Genomic DNA, 24,741 nt, shown 5'->3' on the forward strand with positions numbered 1-24,741 from the left:
AGACGATTGTACACATCGACATCACTAAGTGGTCAATATAGGAATCAAATTGATTATATAATTGATAGCAGAAGATGGAGAAGTTCTGTCATGCCCCCTTCGGAGAAGTTCCATACTTTGTGCAAAAACAAGACCAGGAGCAGACTGCGGTACAGATCATGAACTGGTCGTATCGAAAATCAGAGAAAAGCTAAAGAAGACCAACAAAGCAATCATAATGCCAAAACACAATTTAAATAACATCCCAGAAACATATAAAGATAAAATAAGGAACAGGTTTGAGGCTTTAAACTTTTAAACTTAGTTGACAGAGAACCAGAACTATGGAATGAAGTCAGAGACGTTATCAGGGAAGAATGCAAAAAGACAATACCTCTAGTTAAAAAGAGAGAAAGACCTCAATGGATGACTGAAGAAACTCTTAAAATGGTTAAAGCGAGAAGGAAAGCAAAAGCAAAAGGAGATAGAAACACAGTTAGAACCCTAAATGAAACAATACAGCAACTAGTACGAAGGGACAAAGAGAACTATTACAATAGTTATTGTATAGAAATAGAAGGGGACAACAAAAAGGGTAGAACAAGAGCCGTGTTCCAAAAGATTAGAGAAATGAAAGGGAAATTTAAACCAAGAGTAGGGATGTTGAATAATCAACAGGGGAACACACTGACTGACCAAGATGAAATAAAAGGAAGATGGAAGCAATACACTGAAGAACTCTATATAAGAAATGCCAGGATGACAGATTCATTCATGGAGGAACCGTATGAACCAGAAATTTTAGAATGCGAGGTGAAAGCTGCTCTTAAAATACTTGGAAGAAACAAATCACCAGGAATAGATGGCATACCAATAGAGTTGCTACAAGCTACTGAGACTGAATCCGTCCAAATTTTGACAAAAATCTGTCAAGAAATATGGAAAACTAAACAATGGCCCACAGACTGGAAGTGTTCGATATATATCCCAATTCGAAAGAAAGGGGATCCCAGGGAATGCAGTAATTATCAAACTATTGCCTTAATATCCCATACAAGTAAAGCAATGCTCAAGATTCTACAAAGGCTCTTACCATATATGGAGCGAGAAATGCCAGACGTCCAAGCTGGATTTAGAAAAGGAAGAGGCACCAGAGATCATATCGCAAACATATGTTGGGTAATGGACCAAGGAATTTCAGAAGAAAATCACCCTGTGCTTTATAGATTACAGCAAAGCCTTTGACTGTGTAAATCATGAAAAATGATGGAATGCTTTAAATGAAATGGGGGTGCCACAGCATCTCATTGTCCTGATACGTAACCTATACTCTGGACAAGTGGCTACTGTAAGGACAGAGTATGGAGAAACTGACTGGTTCCCCATCGGAAAGAGTGTGAGACAGGGATGTACTTTATCACCCTATTTGTTTAATCTATATGCAGAACATATCATACGGAAAGCAGGATTGGACCAAGATGAAGGAGGTGTGAAAATTGGAGGGAGAAATATCAACAATTTAAGATATGAAGACGATACCATACTCTTAGCAGAAACCAGTAATGATTTGAAATGAATGCTGATGAAAGTTAAAGAGGAAAGCACAAAAGCAGGACTACAGCTGAATGTCTAGAAGATTAAAGTAATGACAACAGAAGATTTATGTAACTTTAAAGTTGACAATGAGGATATTGAACTTGTCAAGGATTATCAATACCTTGGCACAGTCATTAACCAAAATGGAGACAATAGTCAAGAAATCAGAAGAAGGCTAGGACTGGGGAGGGCAGCTATGAGAGAACTAGAAAAGGTCCTCAAATGCAAAAATGTATCACTGAACACTAAAGTCAGGATCATTCAGACCATCGTATTTCTGATCTCTATGTATGGATGTGAAAGTTGGACAGTGGAATAAAAGAGGATAAGAGAAAAATCAACTCATTTGAAATGTGTTGGAGGAGAGCTTTGCGGATACCATGGACTGCGAAAAAGACAAATAATTGGGTGTTAGAACAAATTAAACCAGAACTATCACTAGAAGCTAAAATGATGAAACTGAGGTTATCATACTTTGGACACATAATGAGAAGACATGATTCATCAGAAAAGATAATAATGCTGGGAAAAACAGAAGGGAGTAGAAAAAGAGGAAGGCCAAACAAGAGATGGATTGATTCCATCAAGGAAGCCACAGACCTGAATTTTCAAGATCTGAATCATGACAGATGCTCTTGGAGGTCATTGATTCATAGGGTCGCCATAAGTCGTAGTCAACTTGGAGGCACATAACAACAACATTAGTGAGCTAAGGGCAATGAAACAGACTGGATGATGGTTAGAGCGCAAGTGGCGAAAGACGTGCTGTGAGGCTGATCAGGCATGAGTAAAACTTCATAACCGTGCCTACTGTGTGGCGGTGAGGGTGGCAAAGAAGGCCCACTTCTTTGTCACCATTGCATCCTCAAGTAGCCATCTGGTGGCACTTTTCTGTATTGTCAGGGGTCTGTTGACATCATCTCCAGGAAATGGAGTTTAAGACCCTTCGGAGGCCCACTGTGAATTGTTTGCAAGGCACTTTGAGGGTAAAGTTGCTCACCTCTGCAGCAATCTTGATGCCCCATCCATAACTACCGTAGTCCCCAATGAGGTGTCCATTGCAACTTCTGCTGTAACTTCTTGGGATCGGTTTCAGTTGATGCGGCCTGATGACGTGGACAAGGTGCTTGCAACAATGCTGCCAGCAAATTGTCCTCTTGATCCTTGACCTTTTAGGCTTATTAAAGCTTCCTGAAGGAGTTTGATCGAGTGGATCCAGAGTGTGGTCAATGCGTCGTTGTGGGAGGCAGTAGTTCCAGCTCCCCTGAAAGAAACGGTGATCCAGCTGCTCCTGAAAAACCCCAACATAGACCCATTGCTTTGCAAGAACTACTGCCCGGTTGCAAATACGCCCTTCTTAGGGAAGGTGATTGAAAGGGTTGTGGCGCAGCAATTGCAAGTATTCTTGAATGAAATGGATTATCTTGACCCATTCCAATCTGGATTCAGGCCTGGTTATGGGACTGAATCAGCCTTGTTGCCCTGATAGATGACTTTTATCAAGAGAAGGACAGGGGGAGTGCAACCTTGTTATTCTTACTTGATCTCTCAGTGGCTTTTGATACCATTGAGCATGGTATCCTTCTGGGCCGACTTGATGAGATGGGTATCAGAGGCACTACAGTGGTTCCGATCCTATCTCCAGGGTTGTTTTCAAATAATAGCATTGGGTGATTGTCTTTTGGCCCCCTGGCAGTTGTGCTGTGAGGTGCCGCAGGGTACCATCTTGTCCCTCATGCTGTTTAACATCTATATGAAGCCCTTGGGAGCGGTCATCAGGAGCTTTGGGGTGAGGTGTCAGCGGTATGCTGACGATACCTGGCTCTATTTGTCTGTAACATCTGAATTGGGAGAGGCCGTGCAAGCCCTGGACTACTACCTGGACTCAGTGGTGGGCTGGATGAGGGCCAATAAACTGAGTCTGAATCTTAGTAAGATGGAGGCGCTGTGGGTTGGTGGTTTCTGAGTTCAGATAATTGGTCAGTTGCCTGCTTTGGATGGGGTTGTACTCCCTCTGGAGTACTCATAGTCTGGGGGTGCTCCTAGATTCATCTTTGTTGCTGGAGGCCCAGGTGACCTCCGTGGCTAGAAGTGCCTTTTATCAACTTCAGCTGGTAAGACAGCTTCGGCAGTTTCTGGACCGGGGTAGCCTGACCACTGTTATCCATGCACTGGTAACCTCCAGGCTGGATTACTGTAATGAGCTCTATGTGGGGCTGCCCTTGAGGTTGGTCCAGAAGCTGCAGCTGGTGCAAAACGCGGTGTCGAGACTGCTCACTGGGGCAGGATATTGCCAACATGTCAACCCGCTGGTGAAAGAATTGCACTGGCTATCTATTAGCTACTGGGCTAACTTCAAGGTTCTAGTTTTGGTGTACAAAGCCCTATTCAGCTTGGGACCAGGATACCAGAAAGACCGTCTTACCCCTTATATACCCAGCAGATCATTGCGCTCTGCAGGTGAGGGCCTCCTGCAGATACCATCTTATCAGGAAGTCCGTTCTGCACAACATAGGAAGCGGACCTTTAGTGTAGCTGCACCTACCCTGTGGAATTCCCTCCCCTTAAATATTAGACAGGTGCCATCTCTGTAATCTTTTCGGTGCCTACTGAAGACCTTCCTCTTTCAACAAGCCTTTTAAGTTGAGACCTTATCCCAGTCTGCGTCTGTGTTGGAATTGCTTTTTAAGATTAAAAAAGATGTTGTTAAAGCTTTTAAAAATGTTTTGTTTTAATATGTTTTTAAGGATGTTCTTGTTTTAATATATTTTAAAATATGTTTTTATGTTTTAAAGTGTTTTTAGGCTTTTGTTTGCTGCCCTGGGCTCCTACTGGGAGGAAGGGCGGGATGCAAACTTAATAAATAAATAATAAATAAATAGTGTAGTCAGCCAACATATCTGTAGTTTCACGTCTATTCATGCATGCATATAAAGCCTTCATTGCCATGCTTTATCTTTCTGGCATTGTTATGTTGTGACCAGAGGCGGGAGATCTCAGCCAACTTAACTTTGCAGCATCACATGCTGGAGCCAGTACAGAGGATCCCCAGATATGAACTTCTTCTGAAGGATTACATTCGAAAGCTACCTCCAGAGGCACCAGACAGGGAGGATGCACAGAGTAAGAGTCCCATTTGGTCCCTTTTGGGGTGGGTGCAAAGAAGAAAAGTGATGAAAAAAATATTAAGTTAGAGGAGACTCTCCTTTAGCAATGACACACACACACATACCTCCTAGTTGAATGGTTCTAAGGTTTCCACAACAGGGATGAAGCCCTGCTGGTTGATATAAAATCCCCCTGCCAGGCATGCACCTCCATTCTCCAGCTCAATGCCATACAATTGCTTCTGCATTGGGAAAGTGTTGGGAATGGAGTAACAAGCCCCTATACTAGGATTACTATATGCATTCTGTCTAGGTCTGGACTTCTGTTCTTTTAAGAACTACCAAGAAAAATAGACAATGCACCTCTGGCAGCATTGACATGAAACCTCTTGTGCCTGCTGAATATGACCCTGGTTCACCTATAACTTGTCATTTTATTTAATTTAAATGCTTGTATGAATATATACATGTAATTACATTTATCTAGACATGTAATCAAGGAGAACAATAAGGCAATCAATCTGTACATCATATATCAAAAGGAACATAATATTTATGCAATCAAATCACCTCAGTATTCAAAAACCTAGTCATACCTTTTCGTTACCCTATATCATTCTATCATATTTCCTTATTTATATTAGTTCTAGGTTAGTACATATTAAAATTCTAATAAATGGCACATATAATTATTTTTATCATGGGAGTTGCTGATAGGTAAAAAAGTTGAAGACAACAGAATGGCCTTTCAGTGTCATAGCAGCTTACAAGAAATCCAGTTGTGCAAACTGAGGGTCAAGACACACCCACTGCTCTGCCAGTTCCAGTGCGTCTTCACCTCTCTCTTCTGAATATGGGGTCACATGGCACTAGTCAAACCCTGCCCATTTTTCCTCTAAAACCTGGTGGGATTAGCCTGAGTGCATTTTTAAAAATTTGGCTTCAAACAGATTTCGCAACTGATTGGCAGATCAACCCATTCCCCCTCCAGGTGTGGCCAATGGAAACACTTAGCTGTAGGCGACTAGTGTGTTCACAGCCTGATTGTGACTGAGAGTTTATTTTTTCTCTGGTGTTTTATAGAAGCTCTGGAAATGATTTTCATAGCAGCCAAGCACTCTAATGCTGCCATTGCAGAAATGGTGAGTGTGCCAACCTCATGTAAGTGACTACCCCCCACACCTCAAGCCAGGGATCTTTGTAACCGAGCCATTTGGTCCCCATCTCACTCATCTTTTTTTCCGATGGCTCTGCAGGAACGCCTCCAGAACCTTTGGGAGGTGTATCACAGGTTGGGGCTTGAAGATGACATTGTGGACCCTTCAAATGAGCTAATTAAAGAAGGGCCTGTTCAGAAAATCTCTTTCCGGCACAACAACACAACGGAGAAATACTTGTTCTTGGTGAGAGACTCATCAGGTTGTGGGATGGATGGAAAGGGAAGATGGCAACAGGTGGTTGTTGGACATTTCTGCTCTTTTGCACAGTGCAGAGGAGGAGGAGGGGTATGGAAAGAATTAATAATATGTAATGTATATAATTATATGTAAGGTATTATAGTATGCAGAGAAGCGCAACCAATAAGGGAGCTGGATCTGCTTTCCTACAGGAAAAGCTAAAGCACCTGGACCTTTTTCATGTGGACAGAAGTGACTAAGAATGTGGTAGAGGTTAATAAAGGCTATGGCCTTAGACTCACTAAAGCCTCTCTGAACACTGAAAATTGTGTATGGCATGGGGGAAATGGAAAGAGACTTTTTTCTCCCTCATAATGCTAGAACCTGGGAAGAGGGTCATCCAATGAAACTGGATGAGATTTGGGACAGAGCAAAGAAAGCACTTCTTAAACTCAAATCATTTTTGGAATTTGCTGCTTCAGGATGTGGAGATGGCCACTAGCTCAGATGGGTTGAAAAGGGAAATAGGCAAATTCACGGAGGATAAGGTGATGAGTGGCTACAAATCATCATTGTGGCTATATGGAACCGCCAGGTTTAGAGGCAGTGTATTACTGAATGCTAGTTGCTGGGCAGCAACAGTAGTGGAGGACTTTTGCCCATAAGGGTGGGCTTCCTGGAGGCACTCAGCTGGTCACTGCAGGAAGGAGAATGCTGGATGAATAGATGGACCCTTGGTCTGAGCCAGCAAAGCTCTTGCTATATTCTCTTGAACATACTCTAACACTGAATTTACCCACCAGTGCGCCATTTGCAACCCGTCAAATAGAAAGCCGCCCAGCATCGATGTATGGCAGCTCACAAGGGTGCTTAACAAACCTTAATTTAAAGTATATATATATATTAAATACTTTTGCCCCACTTTTTGATCAAAAGCTTTCAGAGATGGCTTACAATGGATTGAAACAATACTAGAATAAGCAATAAGCAATTAACAAAACAAAACCTTGTTGTGTTCTTCGTGCTCCCAAAGCAGTGCTCCCAAAGGAAAACGTCTCTTTGGTGTCTCTCTTTCAGCTGCCGAAGAGCACCAGATATACCTGTCTCTGTAGGGCTGGGCTTCTCATCCAGGCTAAATGGAACACGGCTTCTGGCTTGTCTCTTGATGACAGAGATGGATGGAGCAGACGAAGTCTGTTCTGTGTCAGTTTTTACTGACAATCATAGTTGCAGACTGTCTGAAAGAACACAGACACAGACACAATCTGCATGTCAATTATACACATTTTGTACACTTCCTATAAAATGCATATTTTTCACTGCATTTCAGTGCTTCTCAATGCATTTCCCTCCAATATGATTTTTAATGTACAATGTGTATTTTTGTACAAAAATCAGAGAAGGGCCTCATCTGATAATTGTGTTTCAATCTGCAAGCAAGTTCAGGAATGGCAGACTGGGTTGGTCCAGGACCGTATTTAATTCCTTCTCCACCCCTATTTGTTAATAGGGCAACTGTGGGGGATGCATGGGCAATAGGATCTTAATGCTTCTCTCCAGCTCTCTGATGTACCTGTCATCAGCTTATTGAGCTGATTTATGCTGTTTGCTTGGAACTGCAAAAAGTTCTGAGGCCACAGAACATGGCTGGGGTGTATGTGCATTTGGCATCATAGATCATAAGTAGTACAGGTCTGCACTAGTGCAAACCAGTGCATGTCTTGTTAGTAACTTCTCATGCTCTTTGGTGCTGCATCAAAGACCTAAGAGAGTGGTAAATATCCCAGTAGCGGATTGTTTTTGTTAGTTTAGCACATTCCTGGGCAAGGTCCTGGAATGAGTGGTTGCAGGCCAGCTCCAGACACTCTTGGATGAGACAGATTATCTGGATCCATTTCAGTCGGGTTTCAGGCCTGGTTTTGGCAAGGAAACAGCCTTGCTCACCCTGTATGATGACCTTTGTCGGGAGAGAGACAGGGGGAGTGTGACTCTGTTGATTCTCCTTGATCTCTCAGCGGCTTTCGATACCATCGACCATGGTATCCTTCTGGGGAGACTAGCTGAGTTGGGAGTGGGAGGTACTGCATTGTGGTGATTCCACTCCTGCTTGGCAGGTCGCCTCCAGAAGGTGGTGCTTGGGGAACATTGCTCGGCCCCTGGACTCTCCAGTATGGGGTTCCGCAGGGGCAGTTCTGTCCCCCATGCTGTTCAACATCTACATGAAACCGTTGGGTGCGGTCATCCGGAGCTTTGGAGTGCGTTGCCATCAGTACGCTGATGACACGCAGCTCTATTTCTCCTTTTCATCCTCTTCAGGTGAAGCTGTCAATGTGCTGAACCGGTGCCTGGCTGCGACAATGGACTGGATGAGGGCTAATAAACTGAGGCTCAATCCAGACAATACTGAGATGCTGTTAGTGGGTGGTTCTTCTGACCAGATGGTGGATGTCCAACCTGTTCTGGATGGGGTTGCACTCCCCCTGAAGGAGCAGGTTCGTAGCTTGGGGGTTCTCCTAGAACCATCTCTGTCACTTGAGGCTCAGAGAGCCTCAGTGGCACAGAGTGCCTTCTACCAACTTTGGTTGGTGGCCCAACTACGTCCCTATCTGGACAGGGATAACCTGGCTTCAGTTATCCATGCTCTGGTAACCTCCAAATTAGATTACTGCAATGCACTCTACGTGGGGCTGCCTTTGAAGACGGTTCAGAAACTGCAGCTTGTGCAAAATGCAGCGGCCAGATTGGTAACAGGGACCAGATGGTCCGAACATATAAAACCGATTCTAGCCCGCTTGCATTGGCTGCCTGTATGTTTCCGAGCTCGATTGAAGGTGCTGGTTTTAACCTATAAAACCTTACATGGCTTGGGACCACAATACCTGATGGAACGCCTCTCCCGATACGAACCCACCCGTACACTATGTTCAAGACCAAATGCCCTCCTCCGGGTGCCTACTCGGAGGGAAGCTCAGAGGGTGGCAACAAGGGAGAGGGCCTTCTCAGTGGTGGCCCCCAAATTATGGAATGATCTTCCTGACGAGGTGCACCTGGCACCAACACTGTTATCTTTTCGGCGCCAGGTCAAGACTTTCCTCTTCTCCCAGGCATTTTAGCATTTGTTTTAAATTGTTTTTAAAATATGTGTTTTAAATTGTATATTTGTTTTAATGTTTTTTGTTGCTGTAAACCGCCCAGAGAGCTTTGGCTATGGGGCGGTATACAAGTGCAATAAATAAATAAATAAATCTGTGCTGGGTGGAGGTAATGGGAGTTGTCCAAAACGTCTGGAGGGCACCAGACTGGTGAGTGCTGACATACCACAAAGTGATGCATCAGCTGGGTTCTTTCCTGACTTGTTGGTGATGATAATTCCTTCTATCTTGTTCTTGTTTGGAGTGACTCATATTTTGAGATCTCTAATCTTCAGAGGGAGGGATTAACTGGGACACACAGCTCTATTACTGTGTGGTTCATTTGACATTGCCTCTCTTCTTGTTGCCTATCTTAGTTCCTACTCAACGTTTCCCCCCCTGTGCTTACTCTTTTCCACTTTTGTGTCCCCCAGTTTAATAACTTGCTGCTGTACTGTGTGCCAAAAGTCATTCAAGTGGGTGCAGAATTTCAGGTGCGCAGCCGGATTGATGTGGAAGGCATGAAGGTCAGAGAATTTCGTTGCGGGTTATTCCTTTTATTTACTTGGAGGGGGGGCTCTCTTCTCCATCATTTTCCTACATGACGGCCACTTCTAGAGAAACATAAAACAAATAGTCAACAAGCAGAGCAGTAAACAGAGTACCCCAGGATACAGGGGAAAAAAAGTTTTCCTGATAAGGTCTTATAAATACTATCTGAGGAAGAGTATGGCATATTTCTGGCTTTTTGGGACTTTGAGCATAATGGCCCAAACAACTTCAGTCTGCTCTCAGCCAGCCTTCTTATTTACATCAAGTCCAGGGCATGGTGCTGGCTGTCAGCTTCTTCTTCCTTAGACTCAGTGCTGCCATTATAGAACTTATCAGGGAGAAGGATTGGGGCAAAACCAGAATTTGTTGGCTCTGGCTCCACCTCTTATTGGCATCTCAACCTTCCATCCTGCCATTCCCAATGGGCACCAGACTAAATGTTGTTTCCATTTATTTGTTTGTTTGTTTGAGGTGGGTTATCCCCACTACCTCCCCCCAACTTTACACGCTTCTTTGTTCAAATGTTTGTTCGGTACTTTCCCCCTTTTATTTGTTTATTATTTATTTACTTCATTTGTAGCCCACAGCTTCATCTTCCAAAGTGACCAGAACAGCTCACATTATAAAGCATAAAACGATAAAAACAGTGGGGTGATATCTGCTGTTAGTCATACTCAGAGTAGACCCATTGAAAGGACCAAGTTACTCAGTCTCATTGATTTTCAGTAGGTCTGCTCTGAGCATGATTAACATTGGATGTCACCCAACATGAGTACAACAGAACGACAAAAACTAAAACATGACAGCAGAAGAAACCATTTGAGAAATAATAGCCTTTCTTAAAATTCTTCAGAACAAGTTTTGTTTAAATCAGGGTTAGCTAACATATAGCGATGGTCCATATCCACCCCTGTAGATTTTTTATAGCCCCTCCCAAGATCCCCAACAATTTAGGAAGCAGCATCTCTGTCTGTCTGTCTGTGAAAATGAGTAAGTGTGAGGTGGCTATACCACCTTTGGGCATACCCACTTTTGCTTTAAGCATGCCCACCACTGCATGTGGCCCTCAAAGTGTTGGCCAATAGCAAGTACAACCCTCAGGCTGAAAAATATTAGCTAATCCTAGTTTAAACTTTAAAAGCTGTAGCAAGGAAGAAGGCAGATGACGGGGAGAGGCTTCCTGATTGTCAGAAAGGCTAGCCAATTAGTGCTGTACACAGTCCCTTTGGTCCCAAACAGTTTTTCTGTGAGCTATGGGAGAAGGGCGTGCATCTAAGATACAATGGCCTTGTTTCCATGGTGGATTCCCAGTTAAAATTATATATGTCTGGATGCACCATATGAGGTATTTGCTGAGACACCGAAGCTAATTCTTTTATTTATCTGGACTTCCAGGTTCGGGAACTGAATGATGCAGAATTTCCTTATGCTTTCCTTGTATCAGGGAAGCAGCGAACACTAGAATTCCAAACTAGGTAACTGACCCAGGGATTTTGTCCTTTCTGATTCTAGCAAAGGGTGCATAGAACTATTCCTCTCCAACAGGTGGCTTCTCTTTCTGTGCAGGTCCCAGGAAGAGGTGACGGCTTGGATAAAGGTAACCCATACTTCAGCTCTTTATCATTGGCAGGGTCCTGTCCAGTTGAGAAAAGCAAGGTGCCTAATAGGCCTCTTACTTTGCTCCTGGAATAACCTGTAGATCTCCTGAGCAGCTGCATGATGGTATCAGCCTTGTACCTTGGTGTTTCCAGCAAAGGCATAGTATACAACATGGGTGGTCAAGGCACAGAGGATGTCATGTTAACCTACAGCAGGGATGGACAACCTGTGGCCCTTCAGATGTTATTGGAGTCTAACTCCCATCATCCCTGACCATTGACCCTGCTGGCTGGGACTGATAGAAATTGGAGTCCAACACATCTGAACAGCTACAGGCTCCCCATCTCTGCCCTACAGTACAGAGCAGTCCCCTGCCCCAAGTCTCTCTATATTTGACCTATTTATTCAGGCTTAGACCAAGGATGAAGATTTGATGCATCCTCTTGAACTTCTCCATCCTTGACCTTTGTTGTGCCCTCCCTCCACCCTCCATGTATATTATCAGTGCAATCAGCAAAAGTTATCACTACTTGTGTTGTCCACTGAACCTTGAGTACTCAGTTCAGACTGCACACAGATGCTGGTAACTTGGTTTGATTAATAGTGTCCTACTCAGCTGCACACCAGGGCTCTTGACACAGGCTCTGCAGCAGGGTTTTTCCTAAGCTGAGTGAGGCTGGAGGCTGGGTTGTACTGAAGGGGGCAACGCACAGTTACTTCACTATGCCCAGATGCAGCACAGTACTTTCACTGGGCACTGGTGCTCTTCACAGCTGGATTAAGACTGTCTATTCATGCCTAGGCCCTCCCTTAGCATGTGCGGGGCCCAGGGCAAAAGCATAGTTGGGGGCCCCCCACATTTGCTCTGGGTCACCATCTTGGTTTTGGCCGAGTCGCCGTAGGTGCGCAGGCACCAGTCCTGGAACTGCCGGCCCAGCTCGCTGTCCCCAGGGTGGCTACTGCTCGCTGACCACAGCAGGAGTGGCGGCGGTGGCGGCAGCTTCGACATGGCGGGCAGGCAAGCAAGCCCCTGTCCCCGGTGGAGAGAAAGAGAGCGAGCGAGCGCTGCGCCCTGCCTGGCATGGCAAAGGCGAGCAGGCAGGCAGGGAGGAGCCAGCTGGCGAGCAGATTGCCAAGCGTGGGGGCCCCCCAAAGTGTGGGGCCTGGGGCAACTGCCCTGCTTCCAGGTGCCTAGGGGTAGCTCTGTTCATGTCTTCAAGGGTCCTACAGGGAGCTTTTAGTGGTGAGCCTGAGACTCCTAAATGTGATAAGAGCATACCCATTTGTTTAAACTCATGTATAAAGTAGTCAGGGTGTATGATTCTCCCAGCCACTTTCACTTCTGGTATCAGAACCTGGCTGGGAGAAATATGGCATCAAGGAACAGATTGCAGGAAACTAAGCCAAGGGCGGAGGTGGTGGGGAGGAGGGCTTAGCACCCCTCAACTGCCTAATTATTTTGTTCTTAAAATCCCCTCCTCATACAGTTCACATGTGATTGGCTTAAACAAACGGGCCTGCCTCTTTCATGTGTAGCTTAGGCCTGAGCTTCCTTTCAAATCCCCCCTTTCCCCCCCCTCAGGCCTTCCAGTCTGCCATTGACAAGAAGGAGAGAAGGAGTGAGACCTTCAAGATGGCGATCCAAGGGCCTGAGGCAGAGACGCAAGAATTCAGTGTAATCCTCCTGGTCATACTCATTCCCCCATCCCTCATGACTCTGTCTCATTTCTAACCTGGGCGTTTTTTTTTAAAGAAGTAAATCATTTCCTATATTAAGACCATGAGTAAATCTTCTAAAATCTGTAACTCTGTAAAAAGAGTTACAGAGAATCCAGCGAACTGGAAAGGGTGTAACGATTGGAGGAGAAGGTGAAGGAGTGGGATGTGCAGAAGAGAGGGAATTCTAAGTAAGGAAGCTGTGGCAATGGTGCTAGGCAATATGGAAACCAAGCAGAGGCTTCATATTTGCATAGGTCCTCCATGCTTTAGGTTGTAGCCATAATTGCCTTCATTGCCAGAGAGTCCACCAGAGGGTTAGTTGATTCCAACCCTCCTCATACAGTGCATAGTTAAACTAAGGAATTTGCTGTCACCAGATGTGGTGGCCACCAACTTTGATAGCTTTAGACAAATTAATGGAGGATAAACCTTTCAATAGCTACTAGTCACAATGGCTATGCTCTCCCTCCATGGCTGGAGGCTGTATGCTTCTGAATACCAGTTACTGGAAACCTCAGGTGGGGAGAGTGTTCTTATGCTCAGGTCCTGCTTGTGGGCTTCCCATAGGCATCTGGTTGGCCACTGTGACAACAGGATTCTGGACTGGATGGACCTTTGGCCTGATCCAGCAGGCTCTCCTTATGTTCTTATGTTCTCTCTTCCCCCCTCCCCCCAGCACTCCCAGTCTGAGGAGCTGGGCAAGCGGGCTCCTCAGTGGGTAAGAGACAAGCTGGTAACTATGTGCATGCGTTGCAAGGAGCCATTCAATGCTATCACACGCAGAAGGCACCACTGCCGAGCTTGTGGCTATGTGAGTAGATGTGTCTGTCTCCTCCAAGTTCCTTTGGGAAGGGCAGCCACATGGAAGGGACATAGGACTCCATGTGGGTCCAAAGGGCCAGTCTTTAGAACTGTTCACAAGAATGGTCATGATTGGCCAGCCATATCTGGGTGATGGGGGGAGAGATGCTGAACTCTTCCAGTCTCTCTTCAACTTTGGTTTGGGTCTTGTTTAAAGAGGGATGGGGCTTTCCTCTCTGAATTTATCCTACAGCAACCCTTTGGTTCCTCTCGTGGAGGTAGGTGGTGTGTGGCCGGTGTTCCGAGTACAAGGCAGGATTGCAATATGACAAGAGTGGGCCCAAACGTGTCTGTGTGGAGTGCTACTTCTTCTTGACAGGGCATTCACTGCCGGACGAGCGTCATGGGAAGCACAAAGGGATTTTGGAGGTGAGGGGAAAGCACAGCTGGGTATCTCCATATTTTCTGTCTTACCTGACCACCTGCCTGAGCCTTGTTTCTTTCTTTGCCTCTGCTTCAGGTATGACTTGGACACCATCAGCCTGGGCTAGATTTTCTTGTTTCAGCTCCTTCACCCTCAAATTTTAGAACTGCTTATCTTGCAGCCACGTTCCACTGCTGTTCCCCACACTAAATGAGTAAAGTACGTAGGGAGAGATGCAGTCTTAAATATGAATGGACGAGAATTGGAGACTCATGGCAAATAATAGCTCTCATGTGCATTTGTCTGTTACACCTTGCATGTTTACTGCAAGAAGGGGGAATGGGACCTGGATGCCATCTAAGGTGGGAAATGGAGCTGTGGAGGACGCTGTCCATGGTATTTAAGATTAGGAGAACAACAGAATAGACCTCAAGTCCCTATTATGTTTATCTGTTTATTTATTATTTGATTTATATCCTGCCCTTCCTCCCAGCAGGAGCCCAGGGCAGCAAACAAAAGCACTAAAAACACTTTAAAACATCATAAAATACTTTAAAATACATTAAAACAAAACATCTTTTAATTTTTTTTTTAGTTTTCAAAACATCTTTTTTTTTTAAAAAAAAGGTTAAAAACACACTAAAAAGCAATTCCAATGCAGACTGGGATAAGATCTCAACTTAAAAGGCTTGTTGAAAGAGGAAGGTGGGTATGTCCACACAAGGGACTGAAGGTTTTGTATGTAAGCTTGTATGTAAGAGTTTACATTATGCCCCAGAAGGAATGAAAACAGTCGTTCTTACTGCCTGCATTATCCACTTGTGTAGTCAGGTGCTGAACTATTTGTTGTGTTCCATTCCATATATAGCCTTCCATAGATATAGAAGGCAACAGAAGCCTCTGGGCTAAGGATAACTAAGAGAGTGATTTGGTATGTATGTTTGTTTCATTGGCAGAAAGAATCTGCAGAAATATCAGGGCAGAGCCTGATGTGCAGTTTCCTGCAGCTGCTGGATAAGAACGGAAAGGGGAGCATGCGCGGCTGGTTTGTGATCCCACGAGATGACCCTCTTGTGTTGTATATTTATGCTGCCCCTCAGGTATGCTTTGGCTTATGCAGAATTTGTTCTTGTGTGGAAGCTTATAAGGTTTAGAATAGGGGTGGGGAACTTTGGGCCCTCCAGATGTTGCTGGACTACAACTCCCATCATCCCTGACCCTTGGCCATGCTGGCTGGAGCTGACAAGAGTGGGAGTCCAACAACACGTGGAGTGCCTGTGGTTCTCCATCCCTGCGCGAAAGTCACAGAGCATGAGGGTACTGAACTGCCAAGGTATTCCAAGCTGCCTTTCGGATTGCTCCTCAATACAAAGGGCCTCCAAGCACAGAAGCAGAGGTTCCAGCTCTGCTACTCCTGGCAGCTCCTGACAGGGGTGACCTTGAATGGAAAAACAGCCAGAGGGAAAAGGCTCAAGCAACCTCTCCTCCTGCTGTTCCTCTGCTTAAATTATAGTAGCCTCTTGAGGCTGCTTTTGATACAAAACCAAAGAAATTGCCATGTTAGTGGAAAGATACACACAGCTGCATAGCATGACTAGTGCCGTCCCTGAAACATTGCCACGTCAGCCCAATTTGACAATCACCCCATTGCTAAACAGGGAACAATTCTGGGTTGGTTTGTGGAGTGAGTTTTGGGACGGCTGGAAATGCTTCCTTCTGATCCTCTAATCCCTCATCTTTCTCCACTTGCCTCCCCCCCAGGATGTCAAGGCTCACACTTCCATCCCCTTGCTGGGCTACCAAGTCAAGGAGATGCTCCAGAGTGACCCTCGTCACATCTTCCAACTGGTGCAGTCCAAGCAGGTCTATACGCTGGTGGCAGAGACTGAGGAGCTAAAACAGCGGTGGGTGAAGGCCATAGTACACTCGGCTCGGGGAGAAGAGGAGGAAGACTCGTTTGATGAGCTGGAATAACTGGAACCCTGCTGAGAGGCTGATACATAATTTGAGCCACCATTTTAACATCTGTCAAAGGAAATCGATCTTTGGATTTTTTTAAAGAAGTATTAGTAATTTTTCAGCTATAACTTTTTAATCAGTTTTGGATGTCATAGTATTTCTGCCTAGCTCAGATTTCCCTAGTTTGCTTATGAGCCTGTCACGTGGAATTGTGTCAAATGCATAACTCAAGTCACAGTACATTGTTTATTACAATGGGAGACTTGCAGATGTGTCCTCCCATTCACATGGCTACCCATACATACACATTGCCGCAAACAGCGTTTCCTATGTGCGCACAGAACTCCCACTGCTTTCCCATAACATGGTCAGCACAACTAACATCTTACTATGGATGCTGCCCCTGTGCTTCCTTATGCTACCGAATCTAGATGCTCCTCCCCATTCCCTCCACAAAATGAAGCAGCAGAGCCTGCCATCTGCAGAAATGCTAAGAAAACCTCCATTAGCCACGTGAGGAATTGGGTCAGTGAGAAAAGCTTAGACTCCCTCTGTTTGTGTCAATCAGCAAACGTATGTTCTTCTCTGGCTCATAAGAACAAAAGAACATAAGAAGAGCCCTGCCGGATCAGGCCACAGGCCCATCTAATCCACCATCCTGTTCTCACATTGGCCACCTAAATGTCTGTGGGAAGGCCACTAGCAGGACCTGAGTGCAACAGATATTCTTCCCACTTGTGATTCCCAGCAATTGGTATTTAGAGGCATACTGCCTGTGACACTGAAGGCAGAACAGTGCCATCCTGGAGGCTTATCCTCCATGAACTTGTCTAATTTTTAAAGTCATACAAGCTGGTGGCCATCACCTGCTCTTGTGGCAGTGAATTCCACAGTGCAACCATGTGCAGTGTGAGGAAGTACTTTCTCATGTCTCTCCTGGTCTTCCAACTTTCTGTTTCATTGGATTACTCTGGTTTCTACTCTTATGAAAGATAATGTTGGTGTTATGTTATATATAGTATTATCTTCTGTCTATGGAGCACTAAGGAATATCACCAAGCCAGCTAGTAGGCTGAAGGAGAAATCTGCTTTCTAGCCACCAACTGAGATGGCTTTTTGAAATGTCTAGACATGTTCATGGAGGAAAGGTCTGCCGTTGGCTATTAGCAACATCCATGTTCAGAGGTGCATACCTCTGAGTACGTGGAGTTCTTGAGTCTATTACTATGGCTGTGCACATTACCCCCCCATCTGCCCTGTGGCTCCAATCCAGAGGGGGGAACATCAGGCTGATCTACCCTGGGGCGACTTTGGGACCATCAGGGCTGTATACCCCTGAGGCCCGAATCAAATCAGGACCATTCGGACATTTTCGGGCTTCGGCCAAGTTGGGTTCTGACAGCCATGGATCACTACGGGTCGGATTTCATGTCCCAGAGTGACCTGGGGCTGTCGGGGTGGGGTATCAGGCAGGAGGACGAGTCATGGCTTTCCTTCCTGCTTGATGAGCAGAGGCATCGATCCTCTGGGGGTGTGGGTGCTGTTTTGGAAGGGACTTTCCTTCCTTTACAAAGCAGCATCCCCCAGGATTGCTCCCTCCTTTGCAACACTGTTTTGCAAAGGAGAGAGGAACAATCCTGGGAGGGGGGTGTTTTGCAAAGGGCTTTCCTGCAGCATCTCCCAGAAACAGCATCTCCCAGAATCACTCCCTCCTGCACAATGCTGTTTTGTAAAAGGCTTTCCTAGAGGATTGCTAAGGAGCATTGCAAAGGATCAATTGACCCCTTTCCCATCCAGTGGTGTGTGAGTGAAGGAGATACAATGTCTCCTTCTCCTGCCCTGCCATATATTTAATTAGGTGTTTTTTTAAAAAAAAACAATTAAATGTAACCCCCCAGACTTATTCAGGAATGGCTTTGAGCCAGGGCAGGTGGTCCCTGGGTTGACCCAAGGCGGTTTAACCTGATGCCCCCTCCAGATTGGAGCCATAGGGCAGATAGAAAGGTCTGTCCATAGCCCTAGCTGTTATTCTCATGCCCTATTTGTGGGTTTCTAGAGGCATCTGACTGGCTACTGTTGGAAGCAGAATGCTGGACTAAAGAGACATTGGCTTGGCCCAGAGAATGGTCCAAAGGCACATGACAACCATCCCACTGCTGAAGTTCAGCATGTTTAACCTTGTAAGCTGCCTGGATGAGAGACTGCCTGGGAACAATATCTGAGCTTCTCTGGATGGCGGGGAAGTGAGGTACAAGTGTAATAAAAATAAATAAATTCCTACATTTTTATGCTGCTCTCCAGTCATCAAGGATTCCATCAACCTTCCATGCATACATGGAAATAAATGCAGATGACAGTTGTTTTCTGGCACTTCTGATCTAAATGCTGTTGAATCTTCAGAATATTCTTTAGCTGATTTCTTTCTTGTCTTGACTTGTGATCCCTTTCTCGTCAATAAGAATTGTTGGTTATTTATTAGTGTCTTAGGCTTCCTGTGCTAAGAACACTATGCAGTTGTAATGATCAGGGGAGCTGTTTAGACCCTTTATGTATGGACTTTACTGGCAATAACCCAGGGTTAACAACAGATAGTGTTTATCTGAGGAACAATGGGGGGGGGGAGAGTCACAGTAAACTAAAGTCTGGGTTGAAGGTGACTAGAACAAGGATATGAGGAGAGATTGAAAGAACTGGGCATGTTTAGTCGAGAAAACGGGAGATATGAGAGCACTCTTCAAGTACTTGAAAGGTTGCCACACAGAGGAGGTGCAGGATCTCTTCTTAATTGTCCCAGAGTACAGGACACAGAATAATGGGCTCAAGTTGCAGGAAGCCAGATTTTGGCTGAACATCAGAAAAACTTCATAATTGTTGGAGAGGTACAACAACGGAACCAATTACCTAGGGAGGTGGTGGGCTCTCCAACACTGGAGGCATTCAAGAGGCAGCTGGACAGCCATGTATCATGGGTATGCTTCAACTTGGATTCCTGCACTGAGCAGGGGGTTGGACTCAATGGCCTTATAGGCCTCTTCCAACTCTACTATTCTATGATTCTAAGTAATCTCCTCAGCCCATTCCCATTCAGTTAATACCCTCTCCCCTCTCCCTCTTACAACTATCAATCTACAAAATTCCAGTGACCACCCCAACTCTCAGCTCCCTTCAACCCTCCCTTCCCCCTTCATTTCATACTCCTTTCCCCGCTTCCCAAACATGGTTAATTGTATCAGTATTTACTATCCCTGTCTGTGTGTATGATGTTTTACAGCAGGTGTGGGGAACCCTTTTGGTTCCATGGGCCAGATTCATATCACAATTGGTGATAGGTGGTGACATCACTGGTGACATCAGATGATGAGCAGGGATTAAATCCTTCTGCTGCACAATCCTGATCCCTGCTGGGAATAGGATGTGCTGCAAATGTAGGATTAAACCCTGTCTTTCTGCCCATCACCTGATGCTATCAGTCATGTCAGCTGATGGGTGGGTAGGCATGGTTTGAGAAAAATGCCCTCACAGGCCAACATGTACCAAGATTAGCCCATGGGGTAGAGGTTTGCCAGCCCTGCTTTGCAGCATAAACAGAAAGGAAAGAAAAAAGAGACAGGTGCATGGCCCAACAAGCACAGAAACCAAATACTGAGTACTTTTACAAGAAATGCTTAAACCCCTCTGTGAATTTTTGTGATGATGGCACATCAACCCACATGATGCACACAACCCACACTAGGCATTTAGTGTGAGATTGCCATGCTTTGTTCACTCACTATCAAAATGTCCTAGTGTTTTCCCTATGGTTCTTCTGACTATTCTCAAATAGCAGGAAATTTTACTTCTTTTTTTAAGGAGAAAAAATGAACAGTAACGTACTCTTGGTAGGTGTAAGATTAATGAAACTACTCTTCTGTCTTTTCCAAGAGGAGTGGTTTTGATATATGCAGTGATGTAGCATTCTATTAACATGTTTATTTTTCTTTCTTTCTGATTTGGCCTAAACACACTTTCAAACTTAAAAAAACAATATTTTTTTACACATCTAGAAAGTAATTGGGCAATAGTGCTTAAATAAGTTCTTGAGGGCAAAATAAATCAGGAAAAGAAAAAGATGGACCAGAAAGGCAGCAATTCCTAAGCTCCCAAGGAAGGCAGCTGGTCGTTGATGTGACTGACCTCTGCAGGGAGAGGTCTCCTCACTGTGGAACAGGAAGCTCTGTGGCTGTTCTGCCAATGGTGCTCAGCTGACAGAGGATCCAAAAATAGGATGTATCAGGGACATGTCAGAGGAGCCCATGGAGCTGCAGGATCTTAAGCCCCTTCATTCCCACCTCACCCCTCCTTGCCAAATGACCCTGAACTACACTGGATCTGAATCTGCATAGAGCCCCTTAAGATTGGTGGGGTTTTTTGTGAGTGCATTCTTCAACATGTCATTGATGCAATAATAGGCGTTAGTGGTGGTCTGTCCACGCATCCTTCTGCTTTATTAGTTCTGCGGTGCTTCCACAATGTTACCCCATTATTGCTATCTAGAAGTGCACTTTGTGCTGTAGTGCCACAAAACATTTGTGGTATAAAAATGGATTCCAGCAGGATTTCAGCAGGAAGTTACAGGATTTGCACTGACTGGAAATGATGAAATGGATGGTATTCACCAAACTTTTTGCACTAGTGCTGGCTACCACTAGCTCAATAGACTCAACAGGTCTCTCCTCTCCTCCCTCAGTGCATTCCCTGTGATGTCCCCAAATCTGCTCTGGAGGGTTGAGGGAATCTCCACAACAGATTTGGGGGGGGTGTAGGGGGAGAAGAGGGGGAGATTGTTCCACTGCACAAGAAAAAAAAATCCTTGCACTGATAAAATGAATGCCTTATCGCCACACTGAATGCAATCCAATATGTCCGCCCTGAAACTTTTGCAGGCACAAACAGTACTGAAAGCAAAATCACACATAACTGCCCTGATAACCTCATAATCACAAATAATCATGAATGCATAATAAAAAGTGACATCTGGAGGGACCCATAGTTAATTCCACTCCACCGAAATCAATAGAGGGAAAATTTAAAAACACTCCAAAGGGGTGGAGGGATGAAAATATCACTGCCCAGTGGTAGCAGATGGCTCCACATCAGTGGGGCAGTGGAATCCGTTCTGGGTTTTAGTCTGAACTTCCAAGGAGCTGTACAAGGTGCTGAAGCTCGTTGACAGTTCAGACTAAAACCCAGAGTGGATTACACTGCCCCATTGACGTGGAGCCATCAGCCACCAATATCACTGGCTGCCACAAACTAGCAAAGCTTTGGATTTTGCAGTAGATTAACAACAATACAAAAACGGGTTTGTATGTCTAAGTCTATAAAAAATAATACCACAATTAATTAATAGACCAAAGACAATAAACTTTAATTTCCTCATACAAATGTTGTATAGATAGATAGACAGATATCAAAAGCCTCCTGTGACACATTTGTTAAACACTTTGCCGATAAAATCGAGCACCTAAAGGACAAGATTCCGTACGTCGTGGTTACAAGTAGGGGTCCAGAGGCGGCCAGTTGCAATCCGGTCTGCTGGGATCGGTTTCAGCCTCTTCTCTCTGATGAAGTGGACAAGGTGCTCTCTACTGTAAAACCAACCACTTGCTTACTTGATCCTTGCCCTTCATGGCTCGTTATGAGCTGTAAAGAGAGACTGGGCAATGGGATCAAGGCAATGGTAAATGCATCCTTGGAGGAGGGTGTAATGCCATTGCCCCTCAAGGAGGCAGTGATAAGACCTATTCTGAAAAAGCCCTCCTTGGATCCCCAAGATTTAAACAACTTTCGCCCAGTCTCCAATTTACCGTTCTTGGGCAAGGTAATTGAGCGTGTGGTGGCAAAGCAGCTACAGACACACTTGGAGGAAGCAGATTATTTAGATTCTTTCCAGTCGGGCTTCAGGACTGGACACGGAACTGAAACAGCCTTGGTCACTCTGGTGGATGATATGAGGAGGGCGTTGGATAGGGGAGAACATACCTTCCTCGTCCTCCTGGACCTCTCAGCGGCTTTCGATACCGTTGACCACGGTATCCTGTTGAGTCGCCTGGGGGGACTGGGAATAGGAGGCACTGTTTTACAGTGGTTCCATTCCTATCTCTCCGGTAGATATCAACGGGTAATGTTGGGGGATGAGGTTTCAGACCCTTGGCCCCTCAACTGTGGTGTGCCACAGGGTTCTATCCTCTCTCCCATGCTATTTAACATTTATATGAAACCGCTGGGAGCCATCATCAGGAGTTTTGGGCTGCAGTGTCACCAATATGCGGATGACACGCAGCTCTATCTCTCATTTAAATCTTCACCAGAGTTGGCTGTGGATACCTTGTCCAAGTGCCTGGAGTCCGTAAGTGGATGGATGGGAGAGAACAGGCTGAAGCTGAACCCCGATAAGACTGAGGTATTACTAGTGGGGGACAAGAGAAGGTTGGGTGATTTTGACCTGATACTTAATGGGGTGAGTTTGCCCCTGAAGGACCAGGTCCGCAGTCTCGGGGTCATCTTGGACTCCCAGCTGTCTATGGAGGCTCAGGTTTCTGCAGTGAGCCGGGCAGCTTGGTACCAACTTCATCTAGTACAGAGGCTGCGACCCTATCTTCCCATACATCTGCTCCCACGAGTGATACATGCCCTGATCTCCTCTCGATTAGACTACTGTAATGCGCTCTACGTGGGGTTACCCTTGAAGACGGTCCAGAAACTCCAGCTGGTACAAAACGCGGCGGCACGCTTAATAAAGCAGACCCACCGCCGCGATCATATCACCCCAGTGTTGATTGAATTACACTGGTTGCCAGTTGTATACCGGGCCCAATTCAAGGTGTTGGTTTTAACCTTTAAAACTCTATACAGTTCCGGCCCAGTTTATCTGAAGGAGCGCCTCCAGTATCACCAAATATGCCGCCAAACAAGATCAGCCTCACAGGACCTTCTCTCGGTCCCACCGACTAAGACAGCTAGGTTGGTGCGGACCAGGGAGAGGGCCTTTTCGATCGTGGCCCCCACCCTCTGGAACTTACTTCCCTTTGACCTTCGGCATGCCCCCTCCCTGCTGACTTTTCGCCGAGCCTTGAAGACCTGGCTCTTCAGGCAGGCCTATGGGATCTCTGGGGTGGGTTAGGTTTTACACTGTATTAATGTAAGATGGTCTTCAGATGAGATGTTATGATATTAATAATGTGATGATTATGTATATGAGCAGATTGTATTTTATATTGTATTTTATATTGTACGTCGCCCAGAGTGTCCGTTCAGTCGGACAGATGGGCATCTGCTAAATAAAATTTTATTATTATTTTATTATTATTATTATACAAAAAACAATATATCAACAAATAAAATATCTAAAATATCAGTCATAAATATATATATGTAATTATATCTGAATACCAGTTGATACAGCCAGCTCTAATGTGACAAACCAAAACATATAAACAGTTAAATTGTAGACCAAACGCATTTCTACCCCAAAAGGGTCTTCTTCAGTGATCAACATAAATGTACAATTCAGTCTTGTCACAATGTTAACAGTTTGCTGTATTCAGTTAAATAACAGTTTATTGTATTCTGACCTCTGTTCTCCTAAGAGTCTATTTTAGATGCTAAATGTTAAATGGGTTGCCCAATTATTCCTAATTTCAGAGCTTTCTCCATACAGTTTGCTGGTTGACCTGTTCGGGAATTACTAATTTAGAGAAAGCCCTGAAATTGGGAATGATTGGGCAACCTATTTAATAATAATTCAATATTTTTCATCTAAAATAGATAGTGGGGGTTCCTGAGGGGGTGGGGGTTAGCAAGGTGAGCAAGTGGGGGTGGGAAGCAGGGCAATCAAGGGTTGGTGTGCACAGCAAGCAGGGGGCACCCCCCCAGTTAATCCACAACTTCACATCTTTTGCTTCCAACATACCTTTCACACACCCTTTGAAAATGCAACATATTTTGTATGCTTGCCTTAAATATTGTTCTTGCATACTTTAATATTTTATATATAACCAACAAGGTTTCATCATTTCTAGCTGTAAACTACTTCATTTTATAAAGGGTTTTTGGTTTTTTTTGTATCATAGTATTGTCAAAGACATAAGAATCAAGAACAATTAGATACCAGCCAGAGACTTCATTCTTGGGGCTGGAAATAGCATTTTAAGATCAAACTTACCTGAAGCTGATAAATGTGTCTGGAGGGTTCAATTTTTAGAGGGGTAACTGTACTAGTTTTGCATATGGTCATTTGTGATACCTTGAATATGCACAAATTTATTGTAGATTTCTGTAATTCATCTTCTGCACACCAGGAGGTAGTACAAGATATGAAATCGAGAAAACCAAGCAAGAAGGTGGACTTGTTTTTTTTTAAGCAAACCTCTAAACAGTCCTAGAGTAGAAGCTGAGTGGAGGATACATCAGCCAATATATCCCATTTGGAGTAGGGG

At 44.8% G+C, this 24,741-nt stretch overlaps 1 protein-coding gene across 8 annotated transcripts in view; it reads left to right on the forward strand.

Annotated features, from left to right (window-relative positions):
• FGD2 (FYVE, RhoGEF and PH domain containing 2) overlaps window positions 1-18,613 on the forward strand; it is a 45,745-nt gene extending 27,132 nt beyond the window's left edge. For 4 of the 8 annotated variants that reach the window (XM_061632459.1, XM_061632461.1, XM_061632464.1 and 1 more), the window contains 11 exons: window positions 4,560-4,698; window positions 5,766-5,824; window positions 5,939-6,085; window positions 9,645-9,737; window positions 11,158-11,237; window positions 11,329-11,359; window positions 12,944-13,036; window positions 13,757-13,891; window positions 14,164-14,310; window positions 15,262-15,405; window positions 16,067-18,613. In XM_061632459.1, coding sequence (XP_061488443.1) covers window positions 4,560-4,698; window positions 5,766-5,824; window positions 5,939-6,085; window positions 9,645-9,737; window positions 11,158-11,237; window positions 11,329-11,359; window positions 12,944-13,036; window positions 13,757-13,891; window positions 14,164-14,310; window positions 15,262-15,405; window positions 16,067-16,279 — 1,281 coding nt within the window. In that variant the 3' untranslated portion in view covers window positions 16,280-18,613. Of the gene's footprint in view, window positions 1-4,559; window positions 4,699-5,765; window positions 5,825-5,938; window positions 6,086-9,644; window positions 9,738-11,157; window positions 11,238-11,328; window positions 11,360-12,943; window positions 13,037-13,756; window positions 13,892-14,163; window positions 14,311-14,401; window positions 14,738-15,261; window positions 15,406-16,066 lie in introns of those variants that run through there. The other 4 variants (XM_061632465.1, XM_061632467.1, XM_061632462.1 and 1 more) reach the window with 4 other exon arrangements.
• Window positions 18,614-24,741: the final 6,128 nt, after the last annotated feature.

This window comes from Rhineura floridana, chromosome 6 (genome assembly GCF_030035675.1).
Source record: "Rhineura floridana isolate rRhiFlo1 chromosome 6, rRhiFlo1.hap2, whole genome shotgun sequence".
NCBI lineage: Eukaryota > Metazoa > Chordata > Lepidosauria > Squamata > Rhineuridae > Rhineura > Rhineura floridana.